Source organism: Oryza glaberrima, chromosome 9, assembly GCF_000147395.1.
Source record: "Oryza glaberrima chromosome 9, OglaRS2, whole genome shotgun sequence".
NCBI classification, from domain to species: Eukaryota; Viridiplantae; Streptophyta; class Magnoliopsida; order Poales; family Poaceae; genus Oryza; species Oryza glaberrima.
Window position 1 is genome coordinate 20,956,323 of NC_068334.1, and position 16,526 is coordinate 20,972,848.

At 41.5% G+C, this 16,526-nt stretch overlaps 3 protein-coding genes across 4 annotated transcripts; 2 read left to right on the forward strand and 1 right to left on the reverse strand.

The window, feature by feature from the left end:
* The first annotated feature begins 5,082 nt into the window (after positions 1-5,082).
* On the forward strand, positions 5,083-9,096 carry LOC127784229 (transmembrane 9 superfamily member 9-like). The gene is made up of 7 exons (XM_052311415.1): positions 5,083-5,308; positions 6,420-6,584; positions 6,679-6,788; positions 6,860-6,962; positions 7,056-7,168; positions 7,262-7,415; positions 7,534-9,096. The coding sequence occupies exons 1-7, from the start codon at positions 5,171-5,173 to the stop codon at positions 8,689-8,691; spliced, it is 1,941 nt and encodes a 646-aa protein (XP_052167375.1). The 5' UTR covers positions 5,083-5,170; the 3' UTR covers positions 8,692-9,096.
* Positions 9,097-9,429: 333 nt separating this feature from the next.
* LOC127784231 (lamin-like protein) lies at positions 9,430-10,325 on the forward strand. Its single transcript, XM_052311419.1, has 2 exons — positions 9,430-9,745; positions 9,837-10,325. Exons 1-2 carry the CDS (start codon positions 9,445-9,447, stop codon positions 10,181-10,183), a joined length of 648 nt encoding a protein of 215 aa, XP_052167379.1. The 5' UTR covers positions 9,430-9,444; the 3' UTR covers positions 10,184-10,325.
* A 41-nt stretch (positions 10,326-10,366) lies between these two features.
* LOC127784230 (probable protein phosphatase 2C 70) lies at positions 10,367-14,975 on the reverse strand. 2 transcript variants are annotated; one of them, XM_052311418.1, is made up of 12 exons: positions 14,691-14,975; positions 14,384-14,534; positions 13,841-13,904; positions 13,162-13,270; positions 12,911-13,061; positions 12,100-12,225; positions 11,892-12,015; positions 11,733-11,809; positions 11,598-11,650; positions 11,040-11,094; positions 10,746-10,921; positions 10,367-10,662 (listed from the first exon to the last, which is right to left on the reverse strand). In XM_052311418.1, exons 2-12 carry the CDS (start codon positions 14,498-14,500, stop codon positions 10,656-10,658), a joined length of 1,059 nt encoding a protein of 352 aa, XP_052167378.1. In that variant the 5' UTR covers positions 14,501-14,534; positions 14,691-14,975; the 3' UTR covers positions 10,367-10,655. The 2 variants fall into 2 exon arrangements, with proteins under 2 accessions (XP_052167378.1, XP_052167376.1); XM_052311416.1 differs by having other exon boundaries at positions 10,367-10,635; positions 14,691-14,973.
* Between the last annotated feature and the right edge of the window lie 1,551 nt (positions 14,976-16,526).

Genomic DNA, 16,526 nt, shown 5'->3' on the forward strand with positions numbered 1-16,526 from the left:
TCAGTGAGCACAAAAATCGACAGTAGATTACCTTGAGCTAGTATGTGTAAAAACCAGGAAGATTTTGATTTCTATATCATCTTCAGTCGGTTATTGATTTTGACTCTGAGGCTGCCACTCAATTTCTCTTATCCAAGTTTTAGAAGATGACTATTGTAAAGCAAATAGGGTAGTATTAATTGGAAGCATTAGCTATCGTGGTACACATAGTATGGTAACTCCGAAAGTATTGGTTTTGTTCAACATAGCAATAGACGTAGATCGTTCTTTTGCGAGAGATGTTCTGTGGCTTTGCACATGTCATCGTGCTATGTTTTGTGACACTAGAATGTGCGATGTTAGATCCTGGTTTAAACTAATGCTCCTATATGATATTGCCTGTGGGATGATTATTTGAAGGGCAATGCATGTGCGATGATTTGATGGTTAATTTTTAAACCTTATTTGTAGAATAGAAACGGGTTAATCCACTGAATAAATTCTAGTGCTCCTCTTGAGAAAATTTGAACTCATGTGTATGAAATAAAAATATCCCTAAAACAATGTAATGTGTCTCAATCATGGTATCATGAACCCATCATTCAAATTTTCACTCGAGATCGCGATATATGAATGGAGGGGGAAAAACCTGGTAGGCTCATTTGGCAGCTCGGGTTACCGGCCCATTCCCCGGATGAAAGGCCCACGGGCTAAATTACACGCGCGTTTGGAAGCCCACAACAGTCGCGTCCACGCCTGCGTCACGCCGCAGCCGCCGCGAGATGCCGCCGCCGGCCGGGCCGCCGGAGTAACTCCGGTAAACTCAATCGATTGCTTTGGAGCAAAACTTGGGACTGACTACGTGAAAGATTGTCTGCTCAATTGAAAACCGGTAAACTCTCACCCGGATCTCCATGAATTGGATTTTATTTTTTCAGGAAGTAGGAACTTCTGTTTTTAGATCGGCAAATTATGTTTGTTCACATTTATTAGTTTTTATATTAAGATTATATTTTCAAGATGATAATGAACAGATTCCATGGTAGACAAGTTATATTGCTCCTTTTTTCTTTTGGACTACAGACATCCTATGCTTGGTTAGAGTAAATTCCTCTGATAGCCCTGTTTTGGGCTGGGACTTAATATGTGAAAATTTTGCCAAAGCTACATGTTACATGTATATTGCTGTAGGCCATTAAAACCAACTGGTTTGAGTCAGAGTTTCATACACTGGAAGCAATACTGGATTTACTTGATAACCAATCACTGGAAACAATACTAAAATGCATGAATATAGAAGGTAAATCCTAAATTTGCTTAATATTTTTTTTCTAAAACTAATATCTGGTAACTATCCAGGAATTGAATTGAATCTGTGCTGTGGAAAACTATATCACTGCAATCACATCAATACTATTATAAATAGTGTAATTGCTAGGTTATCATGGCAAGTTTATTTGGTTGTTTTACATCAATGAAAAAGCACTGCAAGTTTTTAGGTCTTCTCTTTGTGACAATATATCAGTAACATCAGAAATTGAGACATTAATCAGGTGAACTTGTTTTTTTTTTTTTTGCAGCCACCACTAAAATGTAATATCAGTGCCGCATAGAAGTGATCATGCATATAATAAGAAATTGAAGAAGAGAGCTATGGAACAAGTAGATCTTGTCAACTAGAATCGCTAGGTGGTGGTTCTTTTTAATTGTTTCCCCTTGATAGCTAACCTGTCAATGTTGAAGTAACATTTTGTATGATCGTTCGTATATGTAGGCCTATAGCCAGCTCCAATACCTTTTTTTTTTGCACTATATGTGGTGCATTTCAGCTTCATGCCCTGACCATTAACATGATCTGGTTGTATGCCCCTCCTGATTGAAGCTAGTGCTATACCAATCAACTCCCAAGGATTAATTCCTATTGCCACTCGTTGGTTCCAGTCCTTGCTTGTTATGGTGCATAGAGCAAGGTAATCAGTCTCATACCATCTGCTTGGTATAGAACTGATCATCATGCGGAGTTCGTTCTTCGATTCACCACTTGCGCTGAGTAACATGGACTCTGAAAATCATGTCACCAAATTGGGTTATTTTCAGGCATGAAATCTGTCGTCAATAGATATTAGAAGGCTGCATGTATGTATTGTTTGCAGTAATCCTGTTAGAACAGAAATTCTTGATCATGTACTTTAGTCCGCATGTTACATGTGCAGTATAGAAAACTATTTTTTTCTTCTTTCAGCTAGTACAATAATGGAACTGTCTGAGTTGAACATTCAAACAATTGAAGTTGATGGCTAAAATGTTGTATCAGAAATGTGAGATGTTGAGAGGACTTACAGGCTTGCATTGCATATTTACCAATGATAAATGATAACTCAAATATTTATTCATATTCTTATACTGCCTTTCTTTCCAACTGAACATTTAGAACCCAAACATGTACATGATGTACATTTTGCGTGAAGGTTAACAAGCAGCCATATATATAGCTCCAACTGCGAGGATATAACAAAATCTTTTCACCCAAAGAAGTTAACACTGCATTTATTTTTTACATGTATATTTATTTATAACATGTAAAAACTAGGTCCTAGAGACACTTGTAACTTGTTGCACATGTATATTCATTTACATGTGAATGAATTTGCAGTTAAGAAGTTGTATATTCATTTACATGTGAATGAGTTTATTCAGCGCCGTGTTTTCTACCGAATTTTGTCTGAATTTGGCATTTGTACACCGTGACAAGCTTTATAGTGGGACAAAGGTCGCTAGCTGGCAAGGGCAGGATTCGATGGATTTTTTGTTCTCCAATCGATGAAAGATTTTAAAGGCATTCTTTGCTTGTCCAGGAGATAAAGATAGAATTATGCCGTGTTCACTACATTGCTGATTTCAACCCAACAAAACTTGATATTTTGGTGTTATCAAAATTTAATAGTTTAACAAACTACACAAGCCTTACCGTTATCAACCTATCATAATTTTGTAACTTCTCACGAAAATTCTGAGAATGATTGACGTCGGTCGCTGTAACGTCCCGCCTTCCCCTAGGCCGGGCTCGCTTATATCTGATAGTGTCCTCACTCGTGCACACCCGGGAAGAATTTCCCGATCGGTCACCCATCCCAAATTGCTCTAGGCCAAGCACGCTTAACCCTGAAGTTCTTTGGAGATCGGCTTCCGGAAAAGAAATTGCAACTTGTTGATTTGAGTATTCTATTAATCCTATTAAGCCCTAGGCCGGGATGTTACACCCTCACCCCCTAAGAGAGATCGACGCCCCCGTTGATCAACCCCAGGCCAGGAACGTCCTCTCTTGGCCACGTCCATGTGTCCAGTGCCAGCGCATGTGCCATGCTGTGTAACCACTACCGGTCTACACCAGCCATGCGCACCATGCCTGCGCAACTGACCCGCTTACATCTGATAGCTTTCATAGGTCATAGACTGCAGACTGCCCTCACAGACCAACACATGTCTTTTCTGCACACTTTGTCCTCACTCGTGCACACCCGGGAAGAATTTCCCGATCGGTCACCCATCCCAAATTGCTCTAGGCCAAGCACGCTTAACCCTGGAGTTCTTTGGAGATCGGCTTCCGAAAAAGAAATTGCAACTTGTTGATATGAGTATTCTATTAATCCTACTAAGCCCTAGGCCGGGATGTTACAGTCGCCCGGCGCGGAGGAGCCGGATCGGGCGCTCCCCCCTCGCACCCCTCCCCCCACGTGTGGGCCCACCCACTTCTCTCTCATTTTTCCACAAAAAATGTTTCATTTAGTGTATTTATAATGTTTCACTATTTATAGATGTAATGTTGCAGTGAATTAAAATACTTTTTTGTAAAAAGAAACCCACCTATTTTGGAAATTCTCTATTAAAGGAATTTGGTTTATTTTTTGTTCCACCAAAAATGTTTCGCCTAGTGTATTAACAATGTTTCACTATGTATAGATCTAATGTTGCAGTGAATAAAACATTCTATTGCAACAAAAAACATACATATTTTGGAAACCCCCTATTAAGGGAATTTAGTTTATTTTTTTGTTCCACCGAAAAATGTTGCACCTAGTGTACTCATAATGTTTCACTTATTTATAGATCTAATGTTACAGTGAACTGAAACATTCTTTCGCTATTTACTGAAACATTGTTTTTATATAGGGTGAAATAACACCCGATTTAAATGAGTGAAACATTTTCGATCTACTTAGTGAAACAATTCTGATATATTTGGTGGAACATCGTGCAATATTTAAAAATAATTCAATAATAAGCTAAAAAAATTCATCGGAATATATTCATGTGTGGTCTTATTTTGAAGATTTAATTGCAACGAATTTAATGGTGCAATCGGATCATGATTTGGATAAGTAATTTAAAAGAAAAATCAGTTTAAATTAGTTTTTGCACGTCAATCGGGCGCTGATGTCAGCGCCCGATTTTTCTCAAATTTGATCGGTTGCCCGATCGGTAGGAGTGCCCCAAAAATTCCACCGAACTTTAAGGCTACTTTCGTTCCCCAGGGTTTCCAACTCCCCACCCTCATTTTCCGTGCGTACGCTTTTCAAACTACTAAACGGTGTGTTTTTTTACAAAAAGTTTCTATACGAAAGTTGTTTAAAACATCATATTAATCTATTTTTTAAAAATAGCTAATATTTAATTAATCACACGTTAATGCGAACATCGTTTTACGTGCCGGATAGCGCACAGAGCCTTAGCTCTAAACCAACTTATCCAATGCTACCAAAATTTAGTATCATATCAAAATTTGATATTGCCGAATTTCGGTGTGGTTGATTTTTCAATAAAATAGAAAAGTCCTTAATTTAGACCCAGAAGCTTCACACAATCTACCGTTTGAATATTTGCATTTACCAAAGTTTTCAAAAAAAGAAAATTTGAATTTACCAGCATCGGCTGCCTCGCCGGGTCAAACGACGCCGCCCGCATGTGCAGAGCCACGTGGTCAAACGACGAAGCCGACACTGTAAACATAATTACACGAAACTTGAAGGTCCAAAACGCAAAAAAAATAAACTTCTATCCGATAAAAACCCCGGGAAAGATCCTCCCGACGCCCCAAGCTTTCTTCCTCCTCCGCGCGCGGGTCGTCGCCGTCGCCGTCGCCGCCGCCGCCGCCGCATCGCCGCCGCCGCGCTCAGATCCCGACCCCTGAGACATGGTCTCTCGCCGAGCGATGCGAGCGCCGGAGATGCTCCGGTGGCTCGCCGCGGCGGCGGCGCTCGTGGCTCTGCTCGCCGCCGCGCCGGCCGCCGGGTTCTACCTGCCCGGCGTCGCCCCCACCGACTTCGGGAAGGTTCGAATCGCTGCTCTGATCCCATCCCCCTCTTCGTCGAGCTAGGAATTGCTGCGCGCGTGCTCGGGTTTGGATCTGGGTCGTTGGTCAACGGGGTGGGGGTTCGGTTCCATGGCTGGGATGGGATGGGATCTCGTAGATCTGGCTTTGGGTGTTAGGTACTCCTGATTCGATTATTGGTGGTGGGATATATATCTGAGCTTGGGATTCACACGGTTGCACCAACAATTCGCTTGTTCCAAATACTTCCATTTGGTCCATTTGGAGTGTGTAGGTTGCATGCATCATCAAACTCTTGTAGTAATGGTGGATTTAAGCCACAAATAGCTAGTTTGGTTGATTTTGTATAAACTTTGACATCAGATTTTGGTTGTTCTGAGTAGTAACATTAAACTACCTCTCGTTAAACGTGTGTGTTTCCAACAAGTATTGTATTGGAATAGGTGATTCTGAGAAAATCCATTGGTTTGAACCAAAGTTAAGCTCAATAAACGGATGTGCACTGGCCATCCGAGCCAAGCAGAAGTTCCGTCTCGGAAAAAACTCAACTCACAGTAATTGCATACCACAAGATCATCTTCTGAAGGGTTACTCATTAAAATTCCATTGCCATTACACTAAAAGAAGGCCATCGCTTAAATGATCTGAACTGTAATTCTTTCTTGCCTCCCCCCCCCCCCCCCAAAAAAAAAAAAAAAATCTTCTTTTCCTCTTGTGTATCTAGGTCCAGTGGTTATTCCAGCTTATCTGATTTTGCCTATGGAATTAGATGATCACAAAGTTAACATAGAACAATGCATGGGCACTGGTTTCTGAAATTGGGTTGGTGAGTCACGCAATAATGCATTGGTTCACTGCTTCATCGATCATAATTATAACTATTGTTCTGCTTAGTTCTTTTCCAAAGAAGATCCATTTGTTAGATCAGACTGGTTTGGCTCATCTTCCTGTTTCTTTGCACTTGTAGTTTCATGTGTACACATGCCATGCCGCATCTTGATATGTTAAGTCCAAATAAATGTTACCTTTAACAAGGAATAGTTTAGGGCATCATAACATTTTATTTGTGGCCAGGATTTCCCTTAAAATTGCCTTTCCTGTTTATCTACAGGGTGATTCACTTCCCGTGAAGGTGAATAAGCTGACATCAGTAAAAACTCAACTACCCTATGCATATTACTCCCTTCCTTTCTGCAAGCCAGAAACTATCGTTGACAGTGCTGAAAATCTCGGTGAGGTTCTTCGTGGTGATCGCATTGAGAACTCTCCATATGTGGTTTGTACCGGGTAACTCATATTTTGAAGTTTATGTCCTTGAAGTAATATGCCTTAATCTCTGTTTGCCATCATTCTTTTTGTTTGAGCTACAGTTTCAAATGAGAGAGCCCAAGATGTGCCAGATTGTCTGCAAATTAACTGTTGGTGAGAAAGAAGCAAAGGAGCTCAAGGAAAAGATAGAGGATGAATATCGTGTGAACATGTAAGGGATATATAGGTAATGTTGCACTTCAAGTCACAGTATCTTCCAAAGTGACATGATTTGTTTTGCAGGATTCTTGACAATCTCCCGCTAGTTGTTTCTGTGTTAAGGCAAGATAAGAACATTGCTTACCAAGGTGGCTATCATGTTGGTGTCAAGGGCCAGTACACCGGAGTAAGTTGTGCACTCAATTGATGCTTGCTTGACCTTCTATTTATTCATATATGCTCTGGATTAACAAACTGTGATATATAAATGTATTCACAGAGCAAGGAAGAGAAGTACTTCATTCACAACCATTTGTCATTTGTAGTGAAGTACCACAAGGACGATGATTCAGAACTTTCTAGAATAGTGGGATTTGAGGTCAAGCCATACAGGTTTTATTTCTACTTTGTGCTTTGATGTTTTACTTGCATATGCTCTATATAAATGAGCCTAATGCATGTGTTATTTATATACTGTTATGGCAGCATTAAGCATCAGCTTGATGATAAATGGGATGACGTGAACACTCGCCTGAGCACATGTGACCCTCATGCTAACAAGCTTGTAACAAGTTCTGACTCTCCTCAGGAGGTCGAAGCTGGCAAAGAAATCATATTCACCTATGATGTTCGCTTTGAGGTACTAGTTTTGCATGTTTTGTTTGGATTCTGTTTCCCCCTTCATGTGATAGTTGCCTATTCTCTTAATGTTAAATTTATTGCAATGATTTCCATGGAATCTTTTTCCCTCATTGCAGGAGAGTGACATCAAGTGGGCTTCCCGTTGGGACACCTATCTGTTGATGACTGATGATCAGATTCACTGGTTTTCTATTGTCAACTCTCTCATGATCGTGCTTTTCCTGTCTGGTATGGTCGCAATGATAATGCTTCGCACTCTATATAGAGATATCTCTAGATACAACCAACTTGAAACTCAAGAAGAAGCGCAAGAGGAAACTGGCTGGAAGCTTGTTCATGGAGATGTGTTCCGCCCCCCAACCAACTCTGATTTACTCTGCGTTTATGTTGGTACTGGTGTCCAATTCTTCGGCATGCTGCTGGTTACGATGATTTTTGCAGTTCTGGGTTTCCTTTCTCCATCAAATCGGGGAGGATTGATGACCGCGATGCTTCTTGTCTGGGTCTTGATGGGGTTGCTTGCTGGTTATGCTTCTTCACGCCTCTACAAGATGTTCAAGGGTTCAGAGTGGAAGAGAATAACTATGCGCACAGCCTTCTTATTTCCAGGGATTGCTTTTGTTATCTTCTTCATATTGAATGCTCTTATTTGGGGGGAGAAGTCATCTGGTGCCGTCCCTTTCACCACTATGTTCGCCTTGGTCCTCCTTTGGTTTGGTATCTCAGTGCCTCTTGTGTTCGTTGGGAGCTATCTTGGATTCAAAAAACCTGCCCTGGAACCTCCAGTTAAAACCAACAAGATTCCAAGGCAGATCCCCGAGCAAGCTTGGTACATGAATCCAATCTTCACTATTCTAATTGGTGGCATTCTACCATTTGGTGCTGTTTTCATTGAGCTATTCTTCATCCTCACCTCAATCTGGCTTCACCAATTCTACTATATCTTTGGCTTCCTCTTCCTCGTCTTTGTTATCCTCATCATCACCTGTGCTGAGATTACGGTCGTGCTCTGCTATTTCCAACTGTGCAGTGAGGACTACATGTGGTGGTGGAGATCTTACCTCACTTCGGGATCCTCAGCACTTTATCTCTTCTTATATGCTGCTTTCTACTTCTTCACGAAGCTGCAGATTACTAAGCTGGTGTCTGGCATCTTGTACTTTGGGTACATGTTGCTTGCTTCATTAGCGTTCTTTGTGCTTACTGGTACTATCGGTTTCTGCGCTTGTTTCTGGTTCACGAGGTTGATTTACTCATCTGTGAAGATTGATTAGTTGCAACACTACAGAGCACAGCATATGTTTTTAAGCCTTCTGAGTCATGGGAATTGTATGTTCGAAGTGGGGATCAATCCCCTGGGTTTTTTAAAAGAAATTTTCAGTGAAGTTACATTTTAGGTTTTAGTTTATGAACAATTTATGTTTGTTATGGCTAAACGATACATCTTACTGTAGTAATTTGGAGTACAAGACTACAAGGATAGAACACATTGTGATGGAGTTGTTTTTTGGTGAAATTTTTTTAATGGACTGGTATAAGAATTCAATTGATTATGAACTGCTTGTACTCTAATCAATGGTATTATTGACTCTGGCACCAGTATGAAATCAATATGATGTACCAGCAACAATTTAATCACTGTTATATTATTAGAATGAAAATGTCCCTTTTGCTTTCAAGTACTATCCAACCTGGGTGTTGGTGGTGTGCTCTGGGTGTGACATTTCTCCCATTTATAATTTTGCTTGTGGTTGGAACTTTGGAGGCATCGGTATGAAATTGCTCCGCATTCTGTGGCATGATTTCTCAGACCGTCGGGAGACATGGAATCAATATCAACTTGCCATGATCAATGTCTTTTTCAGTCTTGTCGTCTGAGTTGCCCTGCCATGTGGGCGTCCGCATGTTTTCACGTTCCACGGCGTGTAGACGGCGGCGACAAGCTGGGGCCAGGGCGGCGTGTTTGCCGCCGGCGTCGAGGGCGGTGGCGCGTGATGATTCAAATTTCGCCCAATTTGCACTAATCCATGGTACCTTGTTCAGGCCAAAGGCTGAACAAAAAAGGGTCCAGATTTCTGACACGAACGGCACATAAATCAAATCAAATCGCCCGTGCTTCTCTCTCCCCTCCTCTTACCCTTCCATTGGCTCCCTGGGTTGAGCTCGGCGGCGGCGCAATGGCGTGCCACCTGCTGCTCGTCGCCGGCTTCGCCGTGAGCCTCGCCGGTGCGACGGACCATATCGTCGGCGCTAACCACGGCTGGAACCCAAACATCGACTACTACCTCTGGTCCGGCAACCAGACCTTCTACGTCGGCGACCTCATCTGTAAGCCTCCTCTCTCCATCTCCTCCTTTCTTTCGCTCCAGCAGCAATGGTTTCCGACGACGAGATGCTTGTGCTTGTGCCGGCGTTGCAGCGTTCAGGTACCAGAAGGGGACGCACAACGTGTTCGAGGTGAACCAGACGGGGTACGACAACTGCACCATGGCCGGGGTCGCCGGCAACTGGACCTCCGGCAAGGACTTCATCCCGCTCAACGACTCACGCCGCTACTACTTCATCTGCGGCAACGGCTTCTGCCAGGCCGGCATGAAGGTCGCCATCACCGTCCACCCGCTGAAGCACAATGCCACCGGCGACGGCGCCAAGAACCACGGCGGCGACGGAGCCGCACAGGAGGCCGCCGCTGCCGCCATGCCGGGCGCCGCCGTGTGGATGGCAGTGCTCGCCGTGGCCGCCGCAGCTGTCGCCATTTTGCCATGATTAATTAATCTCTGCACTTGTGCTTGGAAGAACTCAAGAACATTGGCACATTGTGTGTGTTTTGCTCGCATTTTTATCAGGGACTTGATTAATGTAGCACCAAAATCAGATTTATATTCAAGTATTAATTCAGCAAGAATATTGGTTCATGATAGAGCATCAGGATTCAGGAAAAAATTTCCAGGCGGAGAAAGCAGCGACAGGATGGAGCATTGGAAAATTCATGCATCATACAACCCAGTTCGATTAAGCAACATGGCATGTATTACAGGTTGTGGTGCAAGAAAAAGATGCTAGTTGAAAGAAAGAACAAACCCTATAGTGACTGTAGAATAGAATCCCTTTTCTTATATACACCACTTACTATCCTTTTTGTCTATCACCGGTTGGAACTCCATGGTTCGGTCTCGGCCTGCTACTTGTTTGGATCGCTTGGGCCATCATCAAGCTCGCTGTTCACAAAGGTAAGGGCTCAAATTCTGAAAGGGGAACTCAGGCTTTTACAATGCGAGATTTCGTGATCTGGAATATGGTTTAGGTGCGACGGTTAAAGGAAGCTCACTTTGGTCGCATCTCTTCTGAAGAGACAGATTGATTTGTGCTTGAAGTAGCAGCTGACTTGCTTGGCTTCTTGAACTTGACTATGATCACTGTCATATTATCACAGCCATCACCACCGGATACAGGTGCCAAGCAATGGTCAAGCAACTTCTCGCAGACAGCAGATAGGCTATCCTCCTGTAGTTGTTTTCCCAGTAAATTAGGAAACCATAACATAGGCATATTGCAAAACACAACACTATGAACTATATATTTTTAGTGCATAATGTAAATTCTGTGAATATCAGTTGCTTACAGTGTTCATTTCTTTGTGAACAAAGTCCACCACTTCTTGACTTGACATGCAATCCCTGTCATAAGATAAATTTACGTCTCAGATAAACTATCCAGTGAAACTACAAAGAATACAGAATAATCCATAGAAGAGTTGACAAAAGATCTAGCACCATTTCAAAATAACTGCAGGTATAAAAAATCAGCTTCACATCTAGTATACAAAGTTATCTGGATGTTTATGTATCTGGGATCCATTATAAAAGAAGTTACATATCAGCATCTGCACGCCACACAGTGCACTAGTACACATCATCTAAAAAGAATTGTGAATTACTATCTCCAAGGGCTGTCCAAATGGTTTACCAATAGAAGATGATGTCATTTCTTTGGACTTACCCTAATTACAACTATTGTTTCTTTTTACTAAAAAAATCAAATCTGCTAATAAACTAAAACTGTTGTTGGAAAATTGAGTTGTCAAAAATCAGCAGCAGCTACACCAGATGGTAAAAATAACTAAAATTGTTTATCTCAATAAGATATTCAAGAGAGAAAATGATTGGTGCAAAGGACATACCATATGCCATCACATGCTAAAACGATGAACTCATCATCCTCAGAAAGTTTAACCTGAGCAAGCCGAATAAATTCCATGTTACAAAAAATGTTGTCCAAAGCAAATACAGTGACAGAAATTGTCAACAAAACCCACTGTGTTTAATTCAGGTTCAGCAGTGACAATCTGTCTCTCGGCTGGGAGAAATTCATTCTGCTTCAATTCCATATCCCCTGGTGGAAAAGCACAAAAAGATAAATAAAAATTATGCGTGTAGCTAAGGAATTGTTTTTCGATGAGAAGAGAGGGTGCTACCTATTGCCCTTGCCAAGTTCAAACTTCCATTGACCCGCCCAGCAACAATGAAACCACCAGCATTCAGTATCCTCTCCTTTTCTGCATCAAGATCTGGCTTGTGATCTTTTGACAGGTCATAAGCCTATGCAGAAGACTGAGTCAGGACACATATTCTAACATTTTCTTCACAAATAAAACCAGAGATATAGAGGTCTGACTGACGTACTTGACCCTTCCTTGAGAGCACACACCGGGAATCACCAGCATTTGCAACAATGAGTTCATCATTTCTTATGATAGCCACACAAGCAGTGCTTCCAGATGTTGGCCCAGGAAAATGAGAATGAGGACCCTGGTTAAGTAACTTAGTTAGAGCAGTTTAGTTGAACTCTACATTCACTAGAATTTCACAAGAACAGTTTCTTTTTAGGAAACAAGGTCATGTATAAAAATATAGAACTCTGGAGCTGATGTTTCGTAAGTTACATATATGCTCAGTGCTAACGAATGGTGCATATTCCCTTTGTTTTCCTTATTTGTACAAACATATTTTGTAATAATGTATTTCACCAAATGAATTTTAGATCACATGTTATCATGCTTAAAAATAACTGGACATCACCTTCTAATATAAACTAGTGTTGACCTAAGTTTCAGATGCAACGATCATAGGCACTCCTGACTCAAGAGCACTTCTCATATTTTCAAGATAACTACTAGAGAGACATCCCTTAAGGATTTAAATGGGTATTTTAAGAAAGACATCCCTCTCTGCAGAAACCCTAATCACATAACAAGCAGGACCAAGCCCCCTTCACCAATCCACATACTTAAGAGCAGCACCACTCAAGACAAGCCTCTTTAAATATGAATTCAGAATTACTAGCATCAAATCAGTTTTTAGTATTTTATCCCGTCAAATGCTTGTTCTACCAAGGAATAACTCTGAAGCATCATGACATCAAAGATGGCCCCTCAATTCCATCATCCAGCAAAAATGGTTGGTAATGAAGGAACTTTTAGAATAGCAGTTTTACCTCCTCAGTCCAAGTGTCCTCAGGTTTATCTGACTCTCCAGGTTTCGGGGACCATATTATGCCTTCTAACATGCCAGTAAACTTTTGTCCCTTGTCCCCCAATTCAGCCAGTTCCCTCCACCCCCTTTGCCCTTTCATCATCTCATCCATTCTGAAAGGGTAAAAAGCGGTGCAGACTCATTAAAACCACCAAGCATACGATAGTTTCACTGAAAAGCACTTCATGTTCAAAAGAGGTACATGCTACATACCTGAAAAATGACTTTAAGACAGAAGTAGCCAAATCACCAGATGAATAAGCCTCATTTTTCAGTACTTGCAAGTGTAGATGTTTCGCACAAAACTTAGATACTGCCTTCCCTGGAATTACAAAGGACAGTTTGTCAAGTCACAACATAAAGAGTTTTGTCCATGATGTGGATAAAAGGACAACATAGAAGCGCATTAAGTTTTGGTTTCAAAAAAAATATATGAAAAAGATGAATCAATTTAAACCTACTCAATGCACTTCTACCTTTTACAACGATCAAAAAGGGAATGTGAAAATGTTGGACTGTTTGATTGTTATTTCCCTGTTAGGTTACTGGACTACCAAACTCAACACAGCTAAGTTTACCTAATCTGCATGAATGGATGAGATGATGAATAAATGAATGGATGAGATTATCATCAACTCAACACAGCTCAGGTTACCTAATATGTGTAGTTTGTTAGGTGAAAGTTGGCGATGCTTAATTGAACTTGCTAAGGTTATGCCATCGAAACTACAGAGGCACCAATCATTTGCAACTAGTAATGGATAAAGTTGTAAGATGATATTAATTCAATCACCAAATGGTAGGCATTAAATCGCACTCGTCTTTGTTTAGATCTGAAGATGCAACATAATAGCGAGTTGGACATGAACAGAAAATCAATGAAAAAACTTACCTCCATGGCCATCATAGACACCAAAAAAGGATGTGCATTCGTCCAGGCGTGGCAGGGCAGTGTGCTGCAATGTAAGGATGCACTCAATAAGCGTTTAAAGAACAGGTACAGCCACTAATTCAATCTAATTTCACCTGAAACGGTCCCTAATGTCATGCCAAATCAATGAGAACTCAATGTCGAACGGCACTCCTGGTGCTAATCATCGTGATCAATTTATCTGCCCTAGTATCGGCACTGGACTCCAAATGCAAGTGACAAGGCGCAACAAAAGGCTACCGTGAGTCTTATCATTGGGGCAACAGAACACCACCATTGGCGAACGCAATTGGAATCAATCCACATAGCCAGTTCCCCGGAACAACAACTTTTGGCGGCTAACCAATCAAGCAAATCTACGAGAGACAATCCTGACCTAAAAAACAGTTGCGAATTCCGGGTCCTAGGGTGGTGGCGAATCAACCAGAAAGCAGAAGCCAACAATAATGTAATGTGGAAGGGGAAACAGAGGGAGGGAGGAAGGAAGGAAGGAACTCAACTCACCGCGTCCTCCATGGTCGTCCGCCATCCCTGCATGGATGCGAGGCCGTAGCGGAGGCGGTCGTTCCCGCCCTCGCCGGAGTACTTCTCCGTCTTGGGCGTGCTCAGGTACACCCCCATGTCGCCGCCCAACCGAATCCCCCCGAACACCCCCCTGCATCCAACCAGCATCGTTATTACAAACGCAAACCCTAATCACAATCGCAAAAACAGTGGCGCTCCCCCGATCCCCGCGGGCGATCTTCGCCACGGAACCAAACATCGCGGAATCGAAGCAGGGGATGAGGAGTGGGAGGAGGAGGGTACTCACGACGACGACGACGACGACGAGGGAGGAGGCGGCGGCGAGGCGAGGAGAGGCGAGGTGAGGAGGAAGCGAAGGGGAGGGGAGGAGGAGGTGGGCGAGTATTTGTAGGAGGCGGAAGCGACGGGAAGAGGAGAGGAGAGCCGGAGAGGAGGAGTCGGAGGCGGAAGGGAAGGGAAGGAGGGAGATGAGGAGGGGTGGGGGATTCGGGGAAGATTGCGTATCTCCTTTTTCTATTCACCGCCACCCTCCCTTCTCTCTCTCGCCCGCCGCCCTGTTGCAATGCCCTCTCCTCCTCCGGTAGATCACCGATCCACCGTTTTGGTGGTTATCAACAGATACATATACTCCTGCCTCAGAATTTATCTCTAGCCTTTTCTTTCTTTTGAAATAGAGAATTTATCTCTAGTAAAGAAATAATTATTTCTTGTTTTGATTTGTGCTTCTTTGTTAAAATATATCTGCAGTTATTACATCACGATCGTATTATCGTCGAATAACTCTTGTGAAAATAATCTAATGTTTTTAACATGAGCATCTAGTTGTAAGAATTAATCTAGTGATTGAATAGTTTGCTTTATTTACTTTTCCTTTTCTTATATCGAAGTTTACTTTTACGGTATACCTATAAATGATTATTGTTAATTGCAATTAGATTTGAGCCATTACTGAGTATATATGATGAAATAATAGTATTTTCAACCACATCCATAGTAGTTCGAATTAGATTGCAGCCGATAATTATAGTTAATATTTTGGTTTTTTATTACAATTCAAGGGCACATATAAAATGAATTAAATATAAAAAAAATAAAGATGGATTTTGAAAAGTATCTAAGAAATTTCTATATATAATGTTTCTTAAAAAATCTATTTAGTTGCTTAGGAAACGTGCACATAATAATTCAGAAGCTAAGAATATAGGTTAAATCGTGGCACATTTATCATGGCAACTACTAGTTTCTTTTGGCAACTTCTTAGGTGTACTAGTTTCTTGTACAATACTCACACGTTTATTTTGTTCCATAAAAACGAAACATTATGTACTTTATGCAGCTTAATTAATAGCTTAAAACCTGAATGACATTGATCCAAAACTACCTTCCATCATCAAATTGCAATGCTACAAATGTGAGTATCTACCTTCCATTGTCACCTTGTGCAAAAAGCTTTATCTATTCACGTGGCACGGAAAATTACTTCTCATATTGGATGAACGGAAAAGTATTCATTATTAACCTGTGGATACACTTCTGAACGAAACTCTGTTCATACTCGCAAGGATCAAACGGAGTTTGACAGGATATATAGTGATTATCTCACCGTTTGATTTGTCACCATCAAACTTTCAAGCCCCAGGTGGCTAAACACCACACATCAAGATAGATTTTTTCTTTTCTACTTTCTAACTGATGTCTCAAAAGTATTGGCTTCAGTGTATGAACAAAAATTTACAGCTGGGATGTCAAGCTCTCTGAACATCTGTCACCCTTTGTTTGATTGATTTCTTGGAGGATAAAATTAGATAAGCTAATTGTAGTTGTTAAGCAAAAGCGATTAGATGGTCACACATGTCGGCATGTCAAGGCTACACAGCCTTTTTAATGGCGGCAAAAAATGCAATTATGCAAACATCACAATGCTTTGCTATCCCACTGTACTTAACCTCCATAATATATAATTAAGGAGACCTTAAGACAGCCACACGTCAGCTAATCTCCAACAGTATTCTACTAGTATACATTATTCTTAAAGGGTTAATTAAAGTCGGTACGCTACTAATCATGCCAGGAGGATACTCTGTACGTAGTATGCTCCTGTAGCTTATCATAATCTCTTCAG

Coding starts and splice junctions, on each gene's coding strand:
- LOC127784231 (XM_052311419.1), top strand. CDS start 9,445: ATGGTACCTTGTTCAGGCCAAAGGCTGAACAAAAAAGGGTCCAGATTT. Junction 9,746..9,836: donor CTACGTCGGCGACCTCATCT/GTAAGCCTCCTC, acceptor CCGGCGTTGCAG/CGTTCAGGTACCAGAAGGGG.
- LOC127784230 (XM_052311416.1), bottom strand. CDS start 14,500: ATGGGGGTGTACCTGAGCACGCCCAAGACGGAGAAGTACTCCGGCGAG. Junction 12,226..12,910: donor AGGACACTTGGACTGAGGAG/GTAAAACTGCTA, acceptor TTACTTAACCAG/GGTCCTCATTCTCATTTTCC. Junction 12,016..12,099: donor TGCTCTCAAGGAAGGGTCAA/GTACGTCAGTCA, acceptor TCTTCTGCATAG/GCTTATGACCTGTCAAAAGA.
- LOC127784229 (XM_052311415.1), top strand. CDS start 5,171: ATGGTCTCTCGCCGAGCGATGCGAGCGCCGGAGATGCTCCGGTGGCTC. Junction 6,789..6,859: donor GATGAATATCGTGTGAACAT/GTAAGGGATATA, acceptor TTTGTTTTGCAG/GATTCTTGACAATCTCCCGC. Junction 6,963..7,055: donor TCAAGGGCCAGTACACCGGA/GTAAGTTGTGCA, acceptor ATGTATTCACAG/AGCAAGGAAGAGAAGTACTT.